The 27,423-nt window shown below is 38.5% G+C and overlaps 1 protein-coding gene across 1 annotated transcript; it reads right to left on the reverse strand.

The window, feature by feature from the left end:
* TSPAN3 (tetraspanin 3) lies at positions 1-27,423 on the reverse strand. The gene is made up of 7 exons (XM_036118653.2): positions 27,174-27,423; positions 13,470-13,661; positions 13,168-13,242; positions 9,176-9,277; positions 8,110-8,262; positions 7,766-7,849; positions 1-901 (listed from the first exon to the last, which is right to left on the reverse strand). Exons 1-7 carry the CDS (start codon positions 27,234-27,236, stop codon positions 809-811), a joined length of 762 nt encoding a protein of 253 aa, XP_035974546.1. The 5' UTR covers positions 27,237-27,423; the 3' UTR covers positions 1-808.

Genomic DNA, 27,423 nt, shown 5'->3' on the forward strand with positions numbered 1-27,423 from the left:
TTGAGGGGTGATACAGAGTTTATTGAATTAGATTTTTCTATTTACAACTGAGATCACATCTACATACTATTTTGCTAGTCTACATGGGTACATTAATCCTAACGAGTTTAGACTTACAATGAATGGGCTCAATCATACAAAAACACACACACACTCACACTAATTGTTTTAAAACAGTAGTGCATACATTATACTCCTCCTATAAAGCCAGCTTTGATTAAAAACTGCTAGTTTCAAAAACCAGTCTGATTTTGAAGATGAACCAAGAGACACACTGTATGATTCTAAAATCTATTTTAGCAATTTTATACAGTTGCTATCTTATTGGACTACAGTATATGTTTTTTTAAAAGGACACTGATGAGGGGCACCATCTGGTGTTAACTTTAACCGCAGCTGGCTTCCTCCCCCTCCCCCCAAAAACCTTTGGCCCCGAGTTCTCCATCATGAAGACTGAAAGGGCCCAGTGATACTCTGGCAGCAGCCCTGTTACTGCATGGAGGTCACAGAAGCAGGCCCAGGCCCTCCTTTGGTTCTCCCACACTATGCAACCTGCAAATGGTTCTGAAATGAGAACATATACTGCCATACTTAAAAACTTAGGGACATGGAGAGTCAGCTAGACTAGAGGAAAAGAAAATCCTGGGTGGGTAGGGAAGTAGGTGGGCACATGAAGAGCCAAGCTGCTTTGTCCAACACCTGTGTGCTTTAACTAAATGAACCCAGGCCGCTAATGAAGTAGACCTGCTCAATTCACCTTCCAAATCAGAACAACAAGACTAAAAAAAGCTCAGGCTTGCATTTTCTACTATGCATAGGTTCCGCCGGTGATGAGGAGCTCATAAGCAGGATCTCTACTCCTTCTGCACAATACGATGCATGCACACAACATGCCCAGCAGCTGTGGGAAGAAAACAACAGGGGAAAAAAGAAGGCTGAAGGCTCTCTCATAGCAAGTGTGTATTTCTTGGTTGGCAATGGAGCCGTTTCAAAGTTCCGCAATAACAACAGGAACAGAAGTAATTTCTAATGAATACATTAACTTTTTAGGAACCAACTTTAGTTTCCCTGTCTCACACCTGAGAACAATATGTGAAAAGCAGAAACACAAGACTCTCCTCCTGCCATCCCCACTCTCAATCAACAACAGTGCTCTAAAAAAGAACTTTCTGCAATGATAGAAACATTCTATCAAACTGAGCTGTCAAACTTGGTAGCCACTAGCCACATGGGGCTACTGAGCACCTGAAATGTAGCTAGTGCAACTGCCGAATTATGTTTTTTATTTTATGTAAATTAAACTTGGGACACATGTAACTGGCTAGTGGCTACCATACTGGACAACAAAGGTCTAGGGAGTGGAATGACCAAGACTACGTGTATTAAGGAAACTTACTGGTGGTCTTTTCAGACATCTGGATTTGGGGACACAGGCTTTACTAACAATCCACAAAATTCAGTACATGAATAGCCCAAAAGCCCTATGGTGGAAAACTAATCTTGATGCCAAAAGAATGGTTTGAAGGTTTTTGTCTCTTTCATAATTATTTACTATTGTTGAAATCCAGATTTGGCTCTGTATTACACACACATTATTTTTTAAAGGTCACTCTTCCTTCATCATTTTAATAAGCCCTAATCCTTCTGTGGCAGCAAACTGGAATTGTAATAAAGTCATGCCACGTTACTTTGAATAAGCAAGAGGATTAAACTGGATTAAAGAGAAAATGATTCTAGAATTTTGACCTGGCTTCTTACAAAATATAAATAGTAACAAAAGAGCTAAATAAGAGTAAGTTAATTTGCTGTTCTAACTTTTCATTGGCAGTGAAAGGTCTCAGTTATTTGATTTTAAAAGGCAAGGCTTTCTGTATATATGGGGTCAATCAATTTCAACAAAATGTACTGGATCCATAAACAAGCTCTCAAAGTCTGAAGTGGAAGATTACTAATGAGACACAATACACAGAGAATACGGATGTCCTCAAACTGAATTCTCCATGGTATAAAAGTCACACACTCCAATTTCTGCCCTCAATTAGCCCATATTCTTTCTACCCATTCAGGATATATTCTTGCTGCTTAAATCCATCAGTTTCATTATATCAATATTTGCTAAGTGCAATAACAGCACAAAGCACCTTGAAGACATTTTAAAAGTGGATATTGTTAAAATTCAGTAAATATCTTTAGCCAGGTCTGGACATGTTTTGTATCTAATTCCTACAGAAATACATTTCCATTCACTGTACATCAAAATATTCTTAGAACAGCTATAAAATCAAACACAGTTATGTTCCCAGGCAATGTTAAATTGAGCAATAAAGATGCTAAGCTCAGAAATTACTGATTTTCTGGAAAAAAAATCTCTCTTCTTATGCCACTTCCCTCACATTCCTTTCAGTTGGTTAACTTCTACTGAAGGAGTCAGCATTCTCAAATGGGGTCTGAAATAAGCATCATTTCTTTTCCTGACTTTTATTTCAATTAAGTCAACTTGTACCGATTTTAAAACAATTAAATAAGCTTGATAAAACCCTACTCATGCTTGGGAATGAGTCTGTTTATGAACATTAAGCTCTGCACGTTAACTTCTTACGGTCCAAACCTCATCACTAAGTACTACAGGCTCACTGCCAAAGCTCTGCTATACTGAAATTTCACTGATTATTAAAATTTTCCAACAATAGACTTGGAAATATTTTAGCTCCAGAGTTATCTCTTGCAATAAAAATTTTCCCTGCAATATTCAAGCCATGAGAACTAATCTGCACTTAGTCTAAATATAACATCAAGCAACTGCAAAAAATGATTGCTAAATAGAGAGGCAAGTGGTGATTAAAAAAACCGACTGCCAAGGATTAAAATGTTCTAGAATATACTATGTAGGGGGCATTATGGGAAAATAGGTATTGTTATACAAGGTTTTGAAACTGCACACTGGAAACACCCTTTTCTGAGAAAAATGTGGAAATACCTATCAAAAAGCCACTGACTCTTCAACTTCGTAGCTATAGACTCTGTACATGCATACAGAGGATATTCACTACTTGCATTTCTAGAATAGCAAGACTTATATAAGTGCCCATTAATGTAGATTAGATAATTTATAAAGTATGCCCCAAAATGAAATACTATGCAGCCACAGTAAGACATAAGAAGGAACCAAAGGTTACACACCATATGGTTCCATTTATATATTGAAATGACAAAAATTTTAGAAATGGAGAACAGATTAGTGGTTGCCAGGGTATGGGGGGAGGAGGCACAGGATGGAGGTGGGTGCAGTTAGTTACAAAAGGGTACTAGGTAGAATCCTTGTGGTGTTAGAACTGTTCAGTATCTTGATCGTGGTGGTAGATACAGGAACCTACCAGGTCATAAAACTATACAGAACCAAATATACAAATAGAAATGAAAAATCTGAATAAAACTGGTGGATTATATCAGTGTCAATACCCTGGTTGTGATACACAAAACAAAACCTAGTCATTCAAGAATTATCTTCCCAAGCCTTGATTTAAATTTTTAAAGAATTACTTGAAATATTTCTTTAAAAGTGTGTCAGAATCAACCCACTAGATTTTAACTATCTGGAGGCCCAATCTGAAGTGTTATTCACTAACGTATTTTAAGTCATTTTAATGAATATCTGGCAATCAAGAAGCAGGAAGGAAATAGCAGGCTCAACCTCCTTCACACTTGGCATATAGACCAGAAAAAAGCAACATGGCTTTGGGAAACAGTCCTCTGTGAAAGTTTGCTCTTGATCACTCTATCTTGAGGACATGCCAACTTCATGAGACTCCAAAAACATCAGATAATTCCCATTTTTCCCATACTGTCTTTTTTTTTAATTTTTTAATTTTATTTTTTTAAAGATTTTATTTATTTGACAGAGACACAGCGAGAGGGGGAACACAAGCAGGGGGAGGGGGAGAGGGAGAAGCAGGCTTCCCGCCGAGCAGGGAGCCCAATGCGGGGCTCGATCCCAGAACCCTGGGATCATGACCTGAGCCAAAGGCAGACGCTTAAGGACTGAGCCACCCAGGCGCCCCTCCCATACTCTTTGCAGAAAGCCTTACTCACAGCAGATACTTAAGAGATTGCCAAATCCAAACGTAGATTTTTGTCTATTATTATGACCAGATCTTTTAGATATAAAATTCCTAATTGATCATTTGCTAATTTAAGAGGCTGGCTATGCTCACAGAAGTCAAATATCTTGCTGATTTTAAAAAGCTAACAAAATAAAGAGGTGCCTGGCTGGCTCATTTGGTGGAACGTGCGACTCCTGATCTTGAAGTTGTAGGTTCAAGCCCCATGTTGGGTGTGGAGATTACTTAAAAGTAAAATCATTAAAAACGAAAGCTAACAAAATAGGGAATGTAGCAAAATTTTAAAAATCTTTGTCTCACATTAAAAAATCCTGTTGTAACAATTAACTACTATTTTTCAGGGTTTTTTTTAACTTGAACATTTTGGTCCTACTCAAAGTTAGATCACTTAACTAGACTAGAACAAGGGTCAACAAGTGTATTCTTAAAGGGCAAATAGTAAATATTTTAGGTTTTGTGAACCAAGAGACAAAATCAGTCTCTGTCACAACCATGCAACTCTGTCACTGTAACACAAAAGCAGTCACAGATAATATATAATTGAGTGTGGCTAACACAAAAAGAGGTAGTGGGCTAGATTTGGCCCGTAGGACCTACAGATGGCTAACACGTGAACTAGAGCCTTCTATTCGTCAATTAGGTTTATGAGAAAAATTCTTCAGGGCGCCTGGGTGGCTCAACCGGTTAAGCAGTTAAGCGTCTGCCTTGGGCTCAGGTCATGACCCCAGGGTCCTGGGATTGAGCCCCCACATCAGGCTCCCTGCTCAGCGGGGAGCCTGCTTCTCCCTCTCCCTCTGGCTTGTGCTCCCCATGCTTATGCTCTCTAGCTCTCTGTCAAATAAATAAAATCTTAAAAAAAAATTTTTTTCTTAAATTCACCTTATGCCTTAGAACTTCAATAAAATGTAGCTTAACAGTGCCATAAATCACACTCAAATTCAAAAAAGACAATGCTTCAGTTTTTTTTTTTTTTTTTTTTTTTTTTAATTTTTTTATTGTTATGTTAATCCCCATACATTACATCATTAGTTTTAGATATAGTGTTCCATGATTCATTGTTTGTGCATAACACCCAGTGCTCCATGCAGAACGTGCCCTCCTCAATACCCATCACCAGGCTAACCCATCCTCCCAACCCCCTAATGCTTCAGTTTTGATACAACACTACCAAAAATCATCTTTCAATCTTTAACATTATTTTTTTTAAAGTTTTAATTTAAGAAATCTCTGCACCTAACATGGGGCTCAAACTCACAACCCCAAGATCAAGAGTCACATGCTCTTCCAACTGAGCCAGCCAGGTGCCCCTAACATTATTTAAAACCATACTTCCTATGACAGCTCTTAGAGCTTCCCCACTTTAGAACCTGAAGGAAAGTGCCAATGATATTTCAATGCTATCACATTGTGTATTTTCTTAAGCTGAAATGCCAATTAACTGTCTGGTTTCATAACAGAATTGAAGAATTTAATCTTTTGAGAACCTTAATTCTTCACTTTGTAATTGGAGGCAGAGTACAAGAGGCCAGGGTTCAAGCTTCACTGATGGTCATTAGTCATACTATCTTTGTCCCCCTGCCCCCTCATTTTCATGGCCTTTAAAACAAAGGAAACAGGGACTAGAGACTCTCCAAGTGTCCTTCTAGCTCTTTCTCTATCAGGATGGGCATACAAGCACAAGAGATCACTGATCTTTGAGCTGTTTTTGCCTTTGCTCAGGTTTTCCACACCGAGGGCACCGATCTAAATCAGATTTTGAGTATCAAAAGTTCAGAACATTAACAGGTACTCTTTTAAAAAAGAAAACATTAGGGAAAATTCTTTCATTATTTCAAATGTATGTTTTTTCCCTTAAAACCAAAGTTTTTAAATTTTCAAAACCACTAGGTTTTGAGTCTGAAAACTCTGAATCCTTTCCTGAGTTTTGCTGAACTGAACACATCAAATCTTTATCAGCCATTACCTAAATCAGGGTGATTTAAGTATAAAATGCATATGAGAAGGCATACATAAATTAAGAGACTAGTTAAAATATTTATTAGCCCCCACTGAAAAATATTTAATGAAGCAATATCTGCCTGGTTAATAAGCGTAACTAGATGAGGGACATAGCTAAAGCAACGATTTTCATCAGTGTTCTTTAGACATGCTGCATATTTCATGATCACAAGCACCTTACAGTTTCAAAGCTTTTTTGCTGCATGCTGGTATGTGCTGATTTATTAACACAAATAAAATCATTAAGAATGCAGAGACCAGGATTTCACTTGGGAAAAAAGACCTCCCTTATGTTTCATTATTTTTAGCTAAATGCATGTGTTTGCACAGACAATCAAAATATGAAATACATGCCTCCTGATCAACATATTACTGCTATGCTGAGCCACAAAGTAAATGCTTAGAAGGGCAGAGACCATAGCAAATAAAGAACTAGGCTTTTTAATGAATCATTTCAGGGCTGTTTGCATACCAGCAAAGTAAACAATCACCTTTTTGCCATTTTAAAAGGCATTTCCCATTAAATACACTAGCTTTTGTTCAAATATACAGAGAGCAGGCAATCCAAGCAATTTACACTTAAACTAGCAATTACATTGGTTTTATCTAACAGTTAAAAGATACCTACACTTTCTTAAAATAGATTCTCTAGGCCTGAAGCATATTTCAAGAACTACCAAAAGAACACTCTGAGAACTAGATCTGACACAAAGGATTCTCAATCATTCCAAACAACTGGCTATTCTCAGGTTAAGATTCCTCTAACATAATCCCCAAGATATATTGTATACTCCCGAGAAACTAGCAATGTAGGTGTACTGAGCAGAAAAATAGCTGTCTTTCTTATTTGTTTTCAGGTGAGGGAGGGAGGAAGGAGTAGATAAAGTGAGAGGTAATTAAACAATCACCAGCTACTCTGTGCATGCCATTATTAGGTAGGAAAAAGACTGTTTTCACTGGTAGGAGTTGGGAAAACAAGTCCCCTCAGCTACCCAAAATGGCATGGTACACTTGCAGAGGTGCCAAGTGATGACACGGACTCCTTGATGGCTGTCAGTCTGAAAAAACTAAGTCCACAAATACAGAATAGGTTAGAACCTCAGTTTTCACCTGGTCTTTTCTGTAAAGCAATGAAACTGATTCTATCAGTTTAAGAGACTAGTGCTGTAGTACCAGTTCTTGATTTACATATATAGACATAGAAAACCCTTGAGGACAGAAAAATAAGAGCCAGAAGAAGAAACAGTACAAAAAGATTGAAAAAAAGCTTTCCATTTCCAAAGTGAAATAAAGCAGTACAATTGTTAAAAATTCTGTGAAGTTCTATTAAAATACCTCCCAAGAATACACTGGGACTGGGAACAGTATGTATTTTGAACAGGCCACTCACTACTCAAGTCAAGAATATAAAGCAGAGTCCCCTCAAACACAGTCCCCACAGCCTGATCTCTGGTTTCTTGGAACCATTTTGGGTCTAGGTCTAGAGACAGGAAATGGAAGATGTTGGAAACTGGTGGTCTGTTCCTCAATCACTTCCAAGTTATCTATATACACAAAGTTTTAACTGCACTTAATGATTAAAACCATTCACGGCTGACACCAGAGAATCAGCACACTCAGATAACAACGCCTCAGCTAGCTGCGCTTACCTGAATAGCTGCAAACGCCAGCGCCGCCCAGATAACGTGCATCATGATTTCTTGTAGCTTCTTCACAACTAGAGCCTCACATCCCTGAAACACACAGTCATCCTCATTAGAAGTCTTTTTTAAAAGTGAAAGCTGCAAGGTCAAATATTATTACTCAGTGGCAGAAATGGAAATAACAGAAACCCAAAGAGGGAGAGACAATGCATTTAAAAAGAATTTACAATAACATAAAACAGCATTAAAGACAAGCAAAAGAGTATAGAAAAGTTCTAGGTAAAGACAATTCACAGAGAAAAACAGGTTACCAAGCTAGATACAAGTTTTGGCCAAGAAACCAGATTTACCTCAGCATAGAGGTCAGAGGGGTGGGCCAGACTACCATTACAGCTGCTGGCGGTCTCTCTGCAGCAGCTGAGAGGGACACTCTGGTTTTTGGTTTCTTTGAACCAGTCTGTGTTTTCCCAGTCTGAATAGTTGTGAATTCCACAACAATGCAGCTAGTGGGGAGGGGAAGAGAAGAGAAATATTAGTCCTCAGAGGACACATATATCTGTATTGAACTTTAGAATTCTGTGCACTGCAGAGCTTTAAGCTACTCTAGACCAGTGAGGTCCGATAAAACTTTCTGCAATGATTGAAATGTTCTGTCTCCATGTTGAACATGTTAGCCACTAGCCACCTGAGGCGAATGAGCACTTACAATGTGGCTAGGATGACTAAGGAACTGAATTTTAAATGTTAATTTAAATAGCCACATACGACTAGTAATTTTAGAACCTCCACACGAAAAGCACCTTACCTGCAAGGGTAATTTATAGCTAAGAAAAATCTTCATATCTTACATGTTAAAAATCTGGTTCTGAGTTAAATATTATTTCCAATGACAATGTGCTTCAAATATTTTCTCTGAAATGTCTGGGATTTGCTTTAAGATAATTAGCAAAAGATATGTGGGGTAAGATGAAATAAGACTGACAAAAAACTGACAATTTTGGGGTAGGTTTATGGGTACTATACTATTCTCTCTCTACCGTCACGTATTTCAAATTGTCCTTTTTTTTTTTTCCCAATGCTATCTTTTCTGGTCTTGCTTTCTAAAGGCATATGAAAGACCTCTTACCTCCTCTGAAGTCCCTCGAGGCTCCCACCTTTCCTGTGACCATACCTCTCTTCCATTATCACCTTCCTGGCTAATTATTTTTTGGTAAAAAGTCAAATGCTTCTTATCTGGCTTTGATTAGGTGACAGTGGAAAAAACTTTTCAAGGGTGAAGGTAAAAATATTACACACATCATGAAGCTAGCCATGGCTATGAAAATACATGTCTAATTTACATAGTAATAGAGTTTGTTTAAGGTTGATGCAACAGTGACTGGCCCTCAAAAAGAAATTCATCTCAAGAGAGCTCACCTGTCTCTGTACGTAATCAATAGCCCGGCTAGCAGCATCAGGGTTGGTTCCATTGTAGGTCTTATACACTTTCTGAATGCTGCGATCAACCTCATTTTCCACCTGAATCAAAACAAAGAATTCAGTCCCTTAATAATACAGGTAAAATTAACATCTGTCAAGGCTCCAGCTAAACTACCTAAATGACATGTATGGCAAGTTGCCAGATATCTCTGGGAATTTCTTTTAGAAAAAAAATTTTCTCCCTTCCTGTCTCCACAGAGATTCAGATGAAAATTCAGACATATTACATCACACAGATTAAAAGCATTCAAAGAGAAGATTGTGTGCAAGATGGCAGATTAACAATCTATTCAAGAGGGAGAAAGAAGCTGAACCCTGAGACAGATATTGTAAATTATAAATGAACTGCCTTCCATTCCCAATAAACTTTTAGTGGGTTGGACCTGCTAATTTTCATTTCCTAAAGGAGGTAAAAATAAAAGAACTTAAAAACCCCCCACTTTTGGAACAAGTACCAACATGCTTTCCAAATGGAATTTGGAATTATTCAATGTTTAGATTTGGCCAAATATACAAAGGTAATCGCAGGTAAAAAAAAAATCAGTCCTTAAAAGTGGTCCTTTATGAAAAAAGTACAGTTCAATGTTGTGTGAATGAGGAGACAGGAAATAAACTCTTCATAACTTACTGCTGTCAATCACTAAAGTGGCAAGAAAATGTCATTTAGTAAAATTTGCTTGTACCAGATTCTCCTTACCCTTCTAAGATGATTAGACCTACTTAGTAATTATACCAGTTATGTGATACAACTATAAAGTTGGTAACCAGTAGGGGCATAATTCAATGCATTCCTTTTTGGGGCATAGCTGCCTGGTACCTTATGTATCAATGGTTTGAATGTTAAATTGGCATATTATGCCTTTGATTTAAAACTGTAAATTACAGTAAGAATACTTCTATTATGTCTTTATCATAGCTTTAAAGTTATACTCCAATTAATTAATTAAAGGCAGACTGTTTAGCCTTAAACAGTACTGTAGGTGGAAAGCAAAAACAGGCAAAATAGCAAGAAAGGTGAAAGAAAAGAAGAGGAAGTGACTAAGAAAGAGGAAAGGGGGCAAGAAGGGAGTGGCTGGCAATGGCTGTCTTGGTGTTCAAGTTAACAGGACCCCTCGTTCCTCAGGACGGGCATAGATGGTAGGATCTCAACCCACAGTCATCTTTTTCTATGTCCAAAACCAAGGTATTTTTTTTTTTTTAAAGAAGCAAAGGAAAATGAAGTCCTCAATTTAGTTCCTCTAAAACAGAAATCAGAAAACTTTTTATGTCCCCCCTCCCATACAGGGAATTTATGCACTGAGGAAATCTGAACAAACTTCTCAGACCAACTATTCATCTGCAGCTCATTCTGAGGAAAAGAAAGTTAAATACTTACAAATTAGAACAGTAGAACACTTTGATATATTAAATAAGACTAGAAGTCTTGACAAGTAATTTTTTTTCATTCAATCGATCGACCAATTCATAATATTTATTGTGCCAGGCACCTTGCCACTGCTGGACAAAGATGACTGCCTTGCCCTTAAGGAGTTCAGAGTCCCCAGGCTAGATCTTTAGAAGATACACTGTAGCAGAATTCAACAAGGGGAAAAAAAGAGAAAACTATCTTGTTCAGAAATTACTTGCTTGTTGGTTTAATGTTTCTATTATCCTGCCTCAAATGAGGAAAGTGAATTGTGATCAGATATTACAACAGCCTCTAATTTAAGTTCCAGAAGGATTTTACAAAGGGCTATAACCTCTCCTCCATGTGGAACAGTCACTAGGGTGTGCCTATAAAGTTTAGTTAAGGGTTAGCTGGAAATTCTGCATGAACAAATCAACCACATGAAATAGCCTGAGGTTAGAGGTGGGCCTGGATGAATCAAATTTTAAACAAATTTTTCCTTCAGCTGACAGCTGAAATTAAATGCAGGTGATAGCTGAATATTCTCTAGCATGTCTTGGGTAGAGAATATATGGGACAGTAGGTAAACCCTTTGGCTGATCTCTACCCTTTGAGTTCCAGAGATTTATGTCATATATTAATTAACTTACACATATAAAACCCCTGTGTTGTTCAAAGGTCAACTGGGTGAGCTGGGTAGATATATGGTACCCAAATATATATGTTTGTCAAATATAGTTTGAAATCCAAGCAGCCCATCTATGATTTTGACAAAGTTCTAAAACCATTCCTAACAAATATTTGTGGAATGAAAGGACCTAACCATGACCTAAATTGACTTTCACATACTCTCTCAATCCAGAGAATATCTTGTGTTTTTCATTATTACCCCACATGTAAAAATCAGTGGCAAATGCAGTTATACTGTATTTAACAAATGGGAGAAGCCTCCCATGGTCAGGAGTAGTTGGTTAGTTAACTGAGAAAGTCACAGACTTTTTAAAAAGTAAACATTTTCATTTAGCTTAAAGCACAGAAATGTATATTTCATACTGATCTTAAGATGCAAGCCTGTCTTGTCTTTGCATAAGATCCACTGATTAGAGCTCTTTATCATTTGTTCTGCACAAATCACACCCTCAATACATTGACAGTGACTTTCAGTTTGGTTTCTTTAAACTGTGGAGACATTGCAACATAATCAAAGTGTAGAATCTACTAAATATTAATAAATTTCCCCTAAACCTATAATAGTGATCATACCCATATCTGATTTGATCAAAAATGTTTTAGTAACTACTTGTTTTTACCAAGTCTCTTCAAATTATTCAAATTATTCATTTCCTTTTTTTCATATACTCATTTTTTTCTTAGACTTAGTCAGTATTTAATTAACTACATAATTACACTAACAAGTACTTGGGATTACACTTGCATAAGGCCTGATAGCTCTCAGCCAGTCCTGGTTCCCTCCCCATGTTCTCTCACAGACCTTTCCTCTAACATAATCCATGTACACTGAATACCATCTTTGCATGTGCTTCTCACAAGACTCCAACTGACACAGCACACAATACATTGTAGAAAAAAATTACTGTAGTAGAAAAGTACATAAAAATTGAAATAACCAATTAAGCTTTCAGGAGACTTCCTGAGATCAGAAACCACATTAAACACAATCTTAGATGCCTACATAGGTACCTTCAGTGGAAATAAGTGTTCAGAAAGAGCCTGAAATGTTGCAGTATTTTTTTTTTTTTTAAGATTCTTTTATTTACTTGAGAGAGAGCAGAGCGAGAGAGAGGGAGAGCGCACGCACAAGCAGGGAGAGGAGTAGAGGGAGAGAGAAGCAGGCTCCCCACTGAGCAGGGAGCCGGGATGTGGGACTCAATCCCAGGACCCTGGGATCATGACCTGAGCCAAAGGCAGACGCTTAACGACTGAGCCACCCAAGCGCCCCTGTTGCCGTATTCTTAAACATAAAACAAAAGCTCAGTTCTCTGGTATGTACTCTTTATTAAGCCAGGAAACTGGACTTGTGTTTACTAAATGCATTTTGTTTTCTTAAATTGAGGTAAGATTGACATCTAACATATTAGTTTCAGCATGGTTTAAACTTTTTATATGGTAAAATGATCACCATAAGAAGTCTAACTAATTCCTTCACCATATATAATTATAAAATTTTTTTATTGTGATGAGAGAACTTTTAAGATCTACTCCCTTAGCAACTTTCAAACATACATTACAGTATTACTAACTTTAGTTGCCATGCTGTACATTATATCTCCATGACTTATTTACCTTATAACTGGAAGTTTGTACCTTTTGACTCCCCTCACCCATTTCACCCAACCCCCACGAATGGCAACCACCATTCTGTTCTCTGTGCAATTTCTAATTAACTTTAGATTTTTAAAGTAGTGACTAAACTGAAGTAAAGCAAAAGAAAATGTTTACTCTGATAAAATGAATTTGTTCTATTTCACTTGAAACACTTAGGCTGCCTTTTAAAACATACGAATTACAGTAGACAACATACCTTTGCTCTGTAAACGTATCCCAAAACCACTACAACAACTTCTGTGACAAAAACCAAGAGAAGGATGATGACAAACTGTAAGGAAGAAAACAGTGTCAAAAATTAAATACAAACTGCTCTAAATATTGTCTTGATATAAAAACAGTTACCTGAGATAACTGCTAGAAGACAAGCGCTAATTCTGTTTCAATCATAAGAGCCAAAGAGTCTATGGAATTTCATGGTTGACTGAAGCCAGTAACACAAACGAAATACTCTCACATACGATGATGACACATGCAGTCAGTAAAGTGGTAACTTACCGTGGCCAGTCCACAGCGGCTTTCTCGGATTGTGGCGCAGCAGCCAATTAGGCCGATAATGAAAAGCAGGGCTCCTACAGCTATGATCACTACTGCAGGGATGAGAGTATACACATCTTCAAAGAAGTGGTCATAGTCATCATAAGTGATAAAGACATAGGCTCCCACATAGCATAAAATTCCAGCTGCCCCCTGTAGAAAACAAGATCAGAGCACTGGTAAAAATCTTTAAGCTCTGTTAGTAAAATGTTCCTACTATTTCTTAGTAGGTTATAATTTAATGAGATTTGCCATCACTTTTAAATCTACTTAAATACTTTTTTTACAGTGAAGCTGAAAAGTCTATTATTCATTAGTAAGAACATTTCTTTACTAACGATGAAAAGTTTCCCAAATGCTACCTTCTTTTCAATAACGGATGGTTAAGATCAAGAAACCATGAATCCAATAAATAATGACAAAAACGAACTCTCCCGCCCCCAAACACACAACAAAGGCTTATTTGCAACTCAACTACAGGTCTACCACAGATCAGTGGGGTGGTGGGGTACGCCTTTGCTCATTGTAGTTGCCCTCAACGAATGAAGAAATTATGTACTAGTTATGTACAAGTGGCAGAGCCAGGATTTGAATCCAGGCAATCTAATTCCAGAATCTGCATTTCTAATCTTTATCCACCCACTTGGAAAAAGAAAATAGAATAATAGCTAGTAACCTTGATATCCATTTTCAAAAAACTTACTGTCCTAAGCCAGAAGGCTGAGTTAACTAAAGAACTTTGCAAACCCTTAGATTTATTCTTTAGAATGGTACTTCTCAAACTCCAAGGTGAACAGGAATCACGTGAGGACCTTATTAAACTGCAGACTCTGATTCAGTAGGTCTGGGATTGGGGCCTGAGACTCTGCATTTCCAAATTCCCAGGTGATGCTGATGCTGCTGGTTCTTGGACTACATTTTGAATAACAAGGTTTTAGAGCACCTAAAGGGAAGGTGAATGCAGAAAGTCATGGAACAGAGATCTGCCTTATTTCGGCTCTGCTCCAGACACCATTCTCCAGCTGCAGAGTTTTACATGCATTCTCCTTCCCTCTATCCTTGTCATTTTGCTATCATTGTGCTGACAGCCTAATGTCACCTGCTTATAATGTGAATGATCAAATGCAGTGTGAGGCTAAGTGTTAAAACATTTGGTGTAATGAGTTACCATTTGTAGAACACTTTGAGATTTTCACAGGAAAAGAATGGTTTCACTGTCCTTTAAAATTTAACACATAAATCATTAATCTCCAAACTAGAAAACAGCCTCCACAATGATATTAGAAATATCATGAACTCTTTCAACCTAAACACGCAGTTTACTTCTTAAGTCTATGGGACACATTTAGTTTGGGCAAACCAGATCAAGACATCAATCAGCTTGGTTAAATTCAGAATGAAGCAAAATAAGGCCCCTGATGAACAAAGCTGCTGCTCCCTGCACCTCACCTCAGATTCCATTACATACACCCTAAGAGAAAACTGTTATACCCAAATGTACACATATTCTCTCACTTCTTTACTCTCTGCTGTGCTCTTTGGAATGCCCTCTCCACACCTGCCTGAGGACTCCTTGTTGTCCATTAAGATGCAGATTCTTGACTTTTTCAGGCTGGATTAGGTGCCCTTTATCCACTCCCACATCACCTGGCTCAAGAGAGCATTTATTACAACTGCCGCAACTTATATATGTCTCAGTACACACACACAACTGTAGTAACTATACATGTCTCAGCATACCTTTAGGGCACAAATTTTGCCCATCTGTCTTTTAGCCCTGTATCACCACCCAGCACCCAGAATGGTGTTTGGCACAATCAATCAAAATTTATTGAGTATAATTCATCTCATCCTTTCCATTGAAATCGCAGCCCCCCCATTTCTATCATAAGCTTTAGTTTTTGTTTTTTTCCCTTTTCGGTCTAATGTTTATAGTTTTTAGTTCACTATTCAAACATGATTTGGTAACTTAATCCGGTTTACTAAATTCCTGATGGCCATCACATCTGGAATAGATTTTTAGTTTATAAATGCTGAACTTATAGCAACTATGCCTGTTCAAAAGTTCTCAGAGTTCACTGACATATTTACTTAGAGGGTATATTATTATGGGATGAAGGCAGGTACAGAAAAGGGAAAAGAAGAAAAATAGCTTAATAATTTGGGTGCATTAATTACAAAAGTACACGGACTACTTAACATTCTTACCAAATACTACTTTTTCTTTTTTTAAAAGATTTATTTATTGAGAAAGAGTGCACACACTTGCAAGCAGGGGAAGAGCAGAGGGAGAGAATCCCAAGCAGACTCCCCACTGAGCAGGGACTCAGGGCTCCATCTCACCACCCCAAGATCATGAGCTGGGCCGAAATCAAGAGTGGGATGCTCAAATGACTGAGCCACCCAAGCACCCCAATACTACTTTTTACTATATGTGTGTGATAAACACACACGTGTATGTACACACACATATTTTGCTAAAGTAAATACCTTCAGGGCGCCTGGGTGGCTCAGTTGGTTAAGCGACTGCCTTCGGCTCAGGTCATGATCCTGGAGTCCCTGGATGGAGTCCCGCATCGGGCTCCCTGCTCAGCAGGGAGTCTGCTTCTCCCTCTGACCCTCCCCCCTCTCATGTGCTTGCTCTCTCTCATTCTCTCTCTCTCAAATAAATAAATAAAAAATCTTTAAAAAAAATAAAAAAATTAAAAAAATAAAGTAAATACCTTCAGTCTTCAACTGAATTAGAAGAAATCCTAAATATGAATCAATCAAATTTTGTCCAGTTTGTCTTCATTAGTCATCTTTCTATTCTTTGGATTCTTAGCTTTTCTTACTCTAAAAGGTAATTTTTATTTCTTAAAAGGCTTAATTAAACTCCATTTCTGAGTTTCTAATAAATGAAATTTTAGCCTACAGAAATTTGAATGAAAACAAGATAAAACTGGAAAAGATATGTATTCAATTAATCTGAAGAATAGACACTGAAGTACTTGCATTTTAAATACAAAATGATGAGCTTTCCATCTAAAGAGACTCACAATTGGTATTGCCTGGGAATGGGCCAAGGGAAATACTTCCAGTGGTGCCACCCTTCACCCAGACTGAAGCACTCAACTGAAAGGGAGACTCTGAGGAAGCAGAAAAACAAACCAATAGCAGATGTGACCAGACGTGTAACAAATGCAATGGAAGGCTAGCAGGAGATGCCACCTGTAAGGCTGCCTATTTTTTTCTAATTGACTTGAAAGCAGTTATCTTTTCCGAGGCTGCAAACCAGTCAACATCCAATTCACACAGCAGAGTTGAGAACATAACAGAGCTCTATTTTGAACACATAGTGGGAAACAACTTACTAGTTGCACACACCAAAGCAGAAACTGCGCTGATTGCTGGTGAGTATATAAACCAAATTACTCGTGAACAGAGGCTTGTTTCCTAAATTGAAGACAACTTCAAAATTTTCTCTTGATATCTGTATACAGTGCTTATATCTTAAGTTGCATAATAAACAACTTATGAAAGGACATCAGTTTCTTTGAAAATATGGAGGTGTCCTAACAATAGCTGAAGGCCTAAAAACAATAAGCAACTTCTTCAAAGACATCTAACCACCAGTATTAAGAACATAGGTAGAGCTGTATGGTAAACAGAGAGGAAATTATAAGTAATTCCGAACTAGTATGCAGAGTCGTCATACAGATGTTTAATATAGGAATTACGGCTATTAGAAAGGCTAAAAGGTGAACTGGGTTAAATCCTGCTTTTGAAGGGTCATGATGGGATTGAGATCTATCAAAGGATCTGGGCTTTGCCAACAAAGCAGCTGCAGAGGGGGAGGAGGTGCCACAGAAGAGGAGATGAAATGGAGAACTTGGAAGCAACTGCACTGCACTGCACTGCTTTAGTCACCGCTGAAAAAAAACTCAGCCTAAAAGAAGGATTTGTGCCAGGACAGTATACTAAAAATATTCATCCTTTTTACAAAGACATGAAAGGAAATTCAAAGGAAAGGCTGAGGGCTGAAACTACCAAAAGAATAATTTTTTAAAAACTATTCTTCCTTATCTTTTAAAAAACTCATGCCCCAAATTAAGCCACAGAATTTTAAAATTTTAGGAGAGCCAGTGCTTTTCCATACCAAGCTGTTCTCTAAAAACTAAAGCTATCTTGCTATCAAATTTTGGAAGCAAAGTTCCAGAAGTACGATATTCATTTTACCCTTTTACCCTTCTACTATATACACACAAATGTAAAGTCTCTTTTAAAGTAAAACATTTCATTCTCACATAAGATTGCTTTTTCTATAGTTTAGAAACTATAAACTATAGAAAACTATAGTTGGGTTTTTTGTTTTGTTCTGTTTCTATTTTTCAAAACCTCTGTGAAAGAAATAGCTGATAAAATGCTGAAATCCACAAAACTACTAAATTCTTTAATTTCCTAAGGAAGAAGGAATGTGAAACAAAAGGGTGCACATCATCCACAGTGAAACTTGACAAGGGAATGTGGCACTATCAAAAACTAAACAGACTTGTTACAAGCTAGGGAATAAAATAGCTCTGTCGTGAAAAGTGTACCTACATGGAAGTTTAGAAATGTGAAGGTGAAAGCATCCCATAGAACATTTAGGTGAAGATAAAGCAAAGAAGAAAAGAAGTGATTTTCTTACACTGGTATAGTCATCGATTCATGTCCAGAACTGGCAAGAACCAAGACAGTGTAAAGATAAGAGACCATGTGAGATCATTCAGCTAAAATCACAATGTTTGACAAGTTCTTACCCACCTGCGTGAACTGCTCCTTCAGACTAATTTTTGCCTCAAAGAATCAATTAGTAAAGTAAAAGTGATTGGAATGTTGGGAGAAAAAACAGTCAAGAAAAGGCAAGGTGAAAAACACTGTGTACTCTAGACTTTGTAAGAAAGCAGATTTCAAAAAGAAAGCAGAGGATAAAAATACCAGCAGAAATCCATCTTATGTACATCTTTTAACATTTAATTCAGTTTCCTGTACACTCATACTAGTTTTTTATGTACCACACTTCTCTCCTGCAAGGAATCCACTGGTAATTCTACCTAGTGTATTTCTGAAAGCTTCCCCAAACTCCACCTTTGTGCCATTACAAGTGTCTTAAAAATCACCTTAAAATTTCTTGTAGCATTCTACAAATATTCTCTAGTCCAAACATGCTTTGTTTCAACTCTTACTCTGATAAAATACCTCATATCATTAAACACAATTACTCCTTTCCCAAGCCCAATGCTATATATTTCATTCACTTTCTTATCAACTTTCAAGAAAAAAAAAAGACTATTCCAAAGATTTCAAATCTTCTTTCAGAAATTAAATCCACTCTTACCAAGATTTTCTGAAGCTATGAAAATAATTATATCATTTTCTACCTAACAAATTGGTCAATAAGAAAGCCAAGCAGGGCGCCTGGGTGGCTCAGTCGGTTAAGCGTCTGCCTTCAGCTCAGGTCATGATCCCAGGGTCTGGGGATCAGAGCCCTGCAGTGAGGCTCCCTGCTCAGTGGGGAGTCTGCTTCTCTCTCTGCCCCTCCCCCTGCTCGTGCTTTCTCTTACTCTCTCTCGCAAATAAATAAAATCTTAAAAAAAAAAAAAAAAGAAAAGAAAAGAAAGAGAGCCAAGCTGTATTCAAAGATGTGTGAGGGTACAGAGAAAAGAACCCTCAGGCTGAAGTACAGATTAATACAGAATAATCTTTTTGGAAAGCAATCTGGCAACAAATACTGGCCTCAATATTTATGCTTTCACACCTATTAATTCCACTTCTAGGAATCTATCCTTAAGAAAATAAGTCAGATGGAAACAAAGAATTTGTATGGAAGGTATGTTCATCAAAATGTTATAATATTGTAACAAAATTATAGCAAAAACAAAAGAAAAAAACCTGAAGACATGAACAGACACTTCTCTGAAGAAGACATACAAATGGCTAACAGACACCTGAAAAAATGTTCATCATCATTAGCCATCAGGGAAATTAAAATCAAAACCACACTGAGATACCACCTTACACCAGAGTTAGAATGGCACAAATTGAGAGGGCAAGAAACAACAAATGTTGGAGAGGTTGTGGAGAAAGGGGAACCCTCTTACACTGTTGGTGGGAATGCAAGTTGGGACAGCCACTTTGGAAAACAGTGTTGAGGGCCTCAAAAAATTAAATATAGAGCTACCCTATGATCCAGCAATTGCACTCCTGGGTATTTACCCCAAAGACACAGATGTAGTGACAAGAAGGGCCATATGCACCCCAATGTTCATAGCAGCAATGTCCACAATAGCCAAACTGTGGAAAGAGCCGAGATGCCCTTCAACAGATGAATGGATAAAGAAGATATGGTCCATATATACAAAGGAATATTACTCAGCCATCAGAAAGGATGAGTACCCAACTTTCACATCAACATGGATGGGACTGGAGGAGAGTATGCTAAGTGAAGTAAGTCAAGCAGAGAAAGTCAATTATCATATGGTTTCACTTATTTGTGGAACATAAGGAATAGCATGGAGGACATTAGGAGAAGGAAGAGAAAAATGAAGGGGGGGGGAATTGGAGGGAGAGATGAACCATGAGAGACTATGGACTCTGAGAAACAAACTGAGGGTTTTAGAGGGGAGGGGGGTGGGGGGATGGGTTAGCCCAGTGATGGGTATTAAGGAGGGCGCGTACTGCATGGAGCACTGGGTGTTATACGAAAACAGTGGATCATGGATCACCACATCAAAAACTAATGATGTATTGTATGGTGATTAACATAATAAAAGAAAAGAAAAGAAAAAAACCCTGGCATCCAGAGGTATACTTGGCATTATAGCTTTTAAATATTTTGTTAAAGCATAATAATAATAATAAATAATGTGATGTGCTAAGGGAAAAGCATATATCATATACAGACATTAAAATACACACTAAAATATCATTTGTCTCTGCATGTGGAATTATGGTGATATTAGTTTTTCTTTTTTTTTTTTTTTTTAAAGATTTTATTTATTTGACAGAGAGAGATCACAAGTAGGCAGACAGGCAGGCAGAGGGAGGGAGAAGCAGGCGCCCCACTGAGGAGGGAGCCTGATGCGGGATGTGGGGCTCGATCCCAGGATGCTGGGATCATGACCAGAGCCGAAGGCAGACATTTAACCGACTGAGCCAGCCAGGTGCCCCAGTCTGTTTTCTTAAAATAGTTTTTAGTATCTTCTTAAAAAAGCAAATATATTATTTGCATAATCAGAAAAGTAAAATATTTATATATTTTTTTAAGATTTTATTTATTTGTCAGAGAGAGAGCGAGCACAAGCAGGGGGAGCAGCAGGCAGAGGGAGGAGCCCGATGTGGGACTTGATCCCAGGACCCTGAGATCATGGCCTGAGCCAAAGCCAGACGCTTAACTGACTGAGCCACCCAGGCGTCCCAAAATATTTAAAATTATATCTAAATTGAGACTTTGTTGTTCTCTCACAAATGAATTCCTGTATCTGCCCTTAACCACCAACATAAAACAGCATCTCTTCCATCCCAAATACTTTAGGCACCTCTGCCAATCTCCCGTTTATCACTTTTCTCTGGTCTACCTGCCTTTGACTCATCTTCAGATGTTTTCTGATTATCTAACACAATTCTGATTCTTTCAGTACACATTATCCTTCCTCCCCCAACCACCACCACATAAACGTCACCTTTCAAGGAGACAAAAAAAGAACAAATCCCTACTTAGGGTTGCAAAGTTTTGACAATAAGCCACTTCTTCCATCATTATCTACATCACTGCATTACTGTCATTATTCCTAAAGAGGAAATACCTTCATCCTTTTATACCGCTATTATTTTGATGATATACCAGAGGTCATGTTCCTCAATTATGCCCTATTTTCACTTTTTTTTCTGTATTCAGTTTTTTTATGCCATTGTTTATCTAGTTTAACAAAGATGTTCATCTAATCCAATTTATACCTACCAGCTGAAAGACCCAAAAGTTTGGGTGGCAACGAAACTGGAGATGAACCAATTGGCAGATATCAGATTATTTTAACAGCATGGAAACTGGCTATTTTCCGATTGTAGGGCTCCAAGGGTCATCGGAGAAGCATGGAATTTAAACATGCATTTTTTTCCTGAGACCTTCTGTCCCCATAACCTACTCTGACTATAAAAAGAATCAGTTATTAATACAGGAGCCTGAGATGCATAAACTTCATAGTTTGTCCATCCTTGGTGTTATGTATTTAATCAGTAGCAGTAACAGTGTAAGATACAATATCTTGGCATTTACTATAGACCACCTTTAGTAAATTAAAAACAAATATATAAACACAAGTAATTTTTCTGATCTACTGATTCTACCAAACTATTAAAGTAGGTGAAGGAGCAGAGATAAAGGCAGATTTGAGACTGTCCATGAGTTTTATCTGACGGGGAGAGGAGGAGGAAGGTGCACCTAGAAATTAAATTCAATCAGGTATTAGATGATTTTGCCTTAACTGCTCCCTCACTCCATGGGCTGTTAGAGAACAGGGACTGTCTTTTTGTTTTTTGTTGTATTTCTCAGAAACAAGTAAAGCATAGATACTCAACAAGCATTTATGAGTGAATGATTCTTAGGGTATACCTGTCTGGTGCAAGTATAAATTTTATGGAATATGTTTTCTGCAAAAATCCTAACCTGAACTGGATCTTACGGAATAAAATCCATGAAAATATTTCAATGCACGATAAATATTCTAAAAATCTAAGAAACAACCTATTCCTTAAATTCCAACTAAAGAGAGCATTCCTGCATTTGGTCATCTGACTGCTTCCAAGTTCCCAATGCTGAGTTCTTTCAGTCAACAATTACTCAGAGCCACAAGGCACTTGATCAGTGGACAGATGACTGTAAGTGAAGTAAGACTGGAAATATTCAATTTCTTAACTGCCAAAGACAAGGTAAGAAATAGGTCTCCTATTAATGTACCATGACTTGCTTACTGACAGTTAGCTTTTCTTTTGGTGAACTGAAAAACAAGTATGGAAAAAAAAATCTGTTAGCTAAAGGTGTGTTCTGATGACATAGTCTTTGTTAGAGTAGTCATTCATGATGACAGAAATACAGGAAATAGAGAAGTGAATTCCAGGATGTCTGATGAAAGTTCCAGTTTAAAAGTATCACATCCGCAGCTCAAATGTATAAGAAGTGCTGGAGAACACAAAATACGTGTAAGGAGATTTCTGACAAGAAGTTTTCCTTGAAATATGTCATTATAAATTTTTTTTAAACAAAAACATGAACATATAGTTAAATCTCCTTTTTGGCAATTTGAATATACCAAGTATATTTTTGCCATTAGGCCTCCAGGCTGCTCCCTGCCTTAAATGCCTTCATCACCCCCAAATCCACTCCTCCTTATAGTCCAGATTACATTTTACCTCTTCAGGGAAGGCTTCTTTGCCAACCTAGGCAGCCATTCACTCACTCTATGATAGCACCATGTTTTAATTGTCTGCATAATCACATCACTATCTGATATTTTTCTCATTTTTGCTTGCTCGCTCCACTAAAAAGAAAGTTCTGTAAGAACAAGATCTTCACTGGCTTTTCCATCATTTTATCAATATCATTTTATCAATAATATAAGCATAAACTAAGTGCTCAAATATCTGTGCTATATTTAACAAAGTAACTTTCCTTAATTATATATATTCAGATGGAAGTATAACGTGAAAAGTTTTTTTTTTTTAAAGATAAATCTTAAAGGTTATGTATGGCTTTCAAATATGATTTGTATGTATAGGGGACTACATATAAGTGAATGATGACTAGTGAAGGTGCCACATTTTGAAGTTACTTATAAAGGCACTTAAAAAGTGTCTGGCCTTCCTGTAGTACTTCCTACTCCATAAGTGTTTTAGTGTTACTATCGCCTCTCAACACAAATGAAAAACAAAAGTCTAAACAGATATGCCACATTATAAATTCTACAAGCATGGACAAAGTTTTGTCTTGTAGTCCCTATAATGCCTAAGACACATATCAGCAAAATAAATACTAGCCAATTGGCTTTTTCTTATAGGGTAGAAAAAGTAAAGGCAATTTGTGTAATATGGAACTTGACTGAAACTAACTTACCAGAATAAAACCTGAAAATTAAAAAGTACTGATTTAAACTTGTTTTAGATGAGGCTTCCTATGGGTCAGATCAAATGACCCACTGAATTAAGAATACTTTCTGACCTTGGTACAAAGGTGCAGTTTATAGAAGAGGCATTAGTTTTCCTTGAAATATTTCATTATCAATTGAAGACTATTCCATTAGTCTTCAACATTTAGTCATGTACCTCAAACACTCTGGTCTTCCATAAATTATCATGGTGTAGCACTAATACATTTACATTTAAAAAATAGAGAATCAAGTTGTTTACCTGATTTCACTTGTCCAAAATTATCTTTCAAGCTACAAGCCCTAACATTCTGGAATTTGGTAAGGAACTCTCTAGTTCCATGAAGACAACCTTCAGGATTTTAGAAACGATTGTTATCCCTTTTAGTTTGTGCCTTTCCACAGTTAACTTTCTTAGACTGCACTGTCCAAAAGACCAAGTCAACATTAACAATTTTGACTGTCAGGTCATTTGGTGCCAAGCCTAAGTATTTCAGGTACATACCTATTTCCACAGCTCACTGAACAAACTGCCAACTAAAACAGGATTATCAAGATATTAAAAGGTATAAAGATCCTGCCAAAGCAATTAATCCACAGCTAGCCGTTATCCACAATCAGTCATTACCATCTGATAGTGAAGAACCAGTGCTACAGAACTATAAAGTCTTTACAAAGTTGCCCAAGGGGACCTAGGTAAACTTTTGATATGCTCTATGCAGGGAATGTTTATTCTTCCGTGTGTGTGTGTGTGTGTGTGTGTGTGTGTGTGTGTGTTAAGGCATTAAAAGGAGGGAGGGGCCACTATATAAGAATACACTTACTAGAACTGAAGAATGCATTACAAATTCTCAGAACCAGTTAACATCTGTTGTATGTATTTCCTCATGATGACCTAATTTTTTAAACTGACAAGTCAGTGTAGTTTAAATGATGGTACAGGCTCTAACCAAGGTTAAAATTAGTATGGTTTAGAGAAAGTGACTCTAACTCGGCTAATGAGTTCCTTCCCCCTTCCAAATCTTTTAAAAAAATCACACTTTGCTCTAACATCACAGGCTCTAGAGTATCAGACAACCTGGGTCTGAAGGCAGACTCTGCCACACCTTGGGTGTGCAACTTCACCTCAGTAAATCTTAATGCCCTCATCTGTAAAATATGCGTAAGAATATTTACTGCCAGGTGGGGTTGCTATCAGGACACTCATTGTAAAGTGCTCAGCACCTTGACTGGATGTAATAAGCACTCAAATGTTAGTTATCATTACCAGCATCATCAGATTCCAACTGTCTGTCCTTAAACTAATCGTTTAGTGGGAGACACATCTAATACTGTTTCCTCATTAGTTACGTTCCACTAATCCTGCTCTAAGCCACATTCTCCCCCTTGCATGTCTGCTTAACTTATCACAGTTCACAAAAGCTTTACTATCCTACTAACCTAGAAAAAGGATATTTTTACTACACAGTATGACTTTAGTCTTGGCAATAACCCACCAGGAAAGCACAACTGAAGTTCAATCTAACCTTTCTTTACAGAAGTACCAGTAGTACATACACTTATTTCTAAAGACATTTCTAAAGATTCGTGAGCATTCACTTAGAATTAACTGATATTTTAGAGGAAATGAAAATTTAATTATTTTTAATTTTTTTTTAAAGATTTGTTTGAGAGAGAAAGTGCATGTGAGTGGGAGAGAATCCCAAGCAACTCCCCACTGAGTGAGAGCTGGGGCTCGGGGCTCAGGGGCTCAGGGCTCAATCTCGGGACCCTGAGATCATGACCTGAGCCAAATCAAGAATTGGATGCTTAACCAAATGAGCCACGCAGGCACCCCAAAAAGTTTAATTATTTAAAGAAAATGGTTCCTGTATTTTAAATATTTTGTTACATTAACAACAATTCCAGTCCCTGAGACTGAATAGTCTAGAATTCACTTGATAGTTTATTTTTCAAAATCAAATAGCTATGTCCATAAAAATCCCAAGAAACTGTAAAGGGTACAAAGCCAAGTCTCTGCCTAAGTACCTTATCATCTAATAGAGTGTCTCTCATTTGAAGATCCCTGAAAAATTCTCTTACCTTTTAAAAAGGTTTGTAACTCAAATTAAAGTATGAGAAACACTGCTCTAATTGGAAGAGGTCATAGAAACCCCAATGTCACGTGGGTGATTTTGAACAGGTACTATCAGGACCCTTTCCATCACACCACAAATACCCTAAAAGACTCTATGGCAATATTTGTGTGTAGTGCCTTATTATATGTAATTATCCTTTTATGCTACAGCAGTCAGATCATGAAAAGTTCTGAACATGAAACAAAGTTTCATCCTTTGTTGAGGTGGGGGGATGTAAGAAGGCAAGGATTCTTTCCAAATGAGGTATGTGTGTGAGAAGAAGCTGAAAGGGGACATACAAAAGTATGGAAGTGGGAACGTTCAAGGAGTGTCTGGGGACTGGACAGCAAGTGTTTGAGAACGTGGCCAGTTATGAGGAAGGACAGGTGACTGAAGACTTCAGCTGCAATACCAAGAGGTTGAACCTTATTGTACTGCTGAAGATTTGGCGGGGGGGGGGGGGGGGGGGGGGTGTTTTTTAAATAAAATGATGTGAGGGAAGAAATGCTTAATAAGATTTATCAAGGTGCAAGGTCCAGATGGACTAGAGGGTGGAGAGTGATAGGAACAATACCGGTTATTACAAAAGTCCCTGATAAGATAAGAACCTGAACTGCGATGAAGTGGTTATAAACACCCCTTTCTTTGGGGGCGTGTCCAAAAAAATTCATAAGCCACCTTTTGTTGAAAGTGAACTCATTGCTTTCAAAATCTTTTTGACATCTGAATTCTATTTAACCAGGGTTTATGATCTCAGGTTACTCACGCCCAGTGACCAAAACAAATATACCGATTTTCTTGGGCAAAGAATTATTTGGCTTATCAAGTTGAAACCTTTCAGTTTTCTGGGCTGGTAACCAGCTAACCAGTTCTCCACACACAAAGAGCTGTAAGTCAAAATCCCTCAGCCCAGAGTCGCTAGCGTCCCCGCGGACCGGCACCGTTTGCTCACACGCCTCGGGGCGGCCCCTGGAGCTGTGGGGACTCCGGGCCCTGACAAAGAAAGCAGAGCGTGACCCTTTGGGGAATATCCTATTTCGAGCCTGAGGTCCTGAAAGAATCTGCAGTGAGAGCTCTCGGTCGAGGAGGCTGTTCCAGCGGGAGGGCCGGGGGAGGCGGCCCAGCCTCACGGCCCGGAGCCCCTGGCGCGGAGCCAGCCGGCCGAGGACTCAAGCTCCAGCGCGGAGGCCGCCGGGGGCTTCCCTTCACCGCCCTCCATCCCAGCCCGAGAGGGACCTCGCGAAGAGGCCTCCGCCGCAGGGCCCCGTCGCCGCCGAGCTCGTCACCGCTGCCCCCACAGCGCCGGGCACATCTAGCGCCTCAGTCGAGGCCTCCCCTGGGCCGCGCCGCCGGCCCCTCGCCCTTCCCCGCCCGTCGGCCCCGCTCACCCAGAAGATGAGGTTGAGAAACACCAGCACGGTCTTGGAGGAGGTGATGCCGCATTGACCCATGGTGCCGGCAGCCCGCTGGGGCCCTGCTCGGCGAGCGGGATGCGCTCACCGAGCGAGGCGGCAATGGCGGCGGCGCCTCTCCACTGGGAACTGCACGGCCTGCGCGGCGCTCACCGCAGCCCCCGGTGCCGTCGCGCAGCCCCGGCCCCAGCAAGCACCTCGCTTCTTCGCGCAGCCGCCGCAGAGC

Source organism: Halichoerus grypus, chromosome 8 (genome assembly GCF_964656455.1).
Source record: "Halichoerus grypus chromosome 8, mHalGry1.hap1.1, whole genome shotgun sequence".
Lineage (NCBI taxonomy): Eukaryota > Metazoa > Chordata > Mammalia > Carnivora > Phocidae > Halichoerus > Halichoerus grypus.

What these genes read in the sequence shown, in the direction of transcription:
- TSPAN3 (XM_036118653.2), bottom strand. Translation starts at nt 27,236, where the DNA reads ATGGGTCAATGCGGCATCACCTCCTCCAAGACCGTGCTGGTGTTTCTC. An exon ending in GATACGTTTACAGAGCAAAG is followed by an intron (nt 9,278 to 13,167) that starts GTATGTTGTCTA and finishes GTTTTGATTCAG; the next exon opens with GTGGAAAATGAGGTTGATCG. An exon ending in CCTCTGACCTCTATGCTGAG is followed by an intron (nt 7,850 to 8,109) that starts GTAAATCTGGTT and finishes TGTGTGTTTCAG; the next exon opens with GGATGTGAGGCTCTAGTTGT.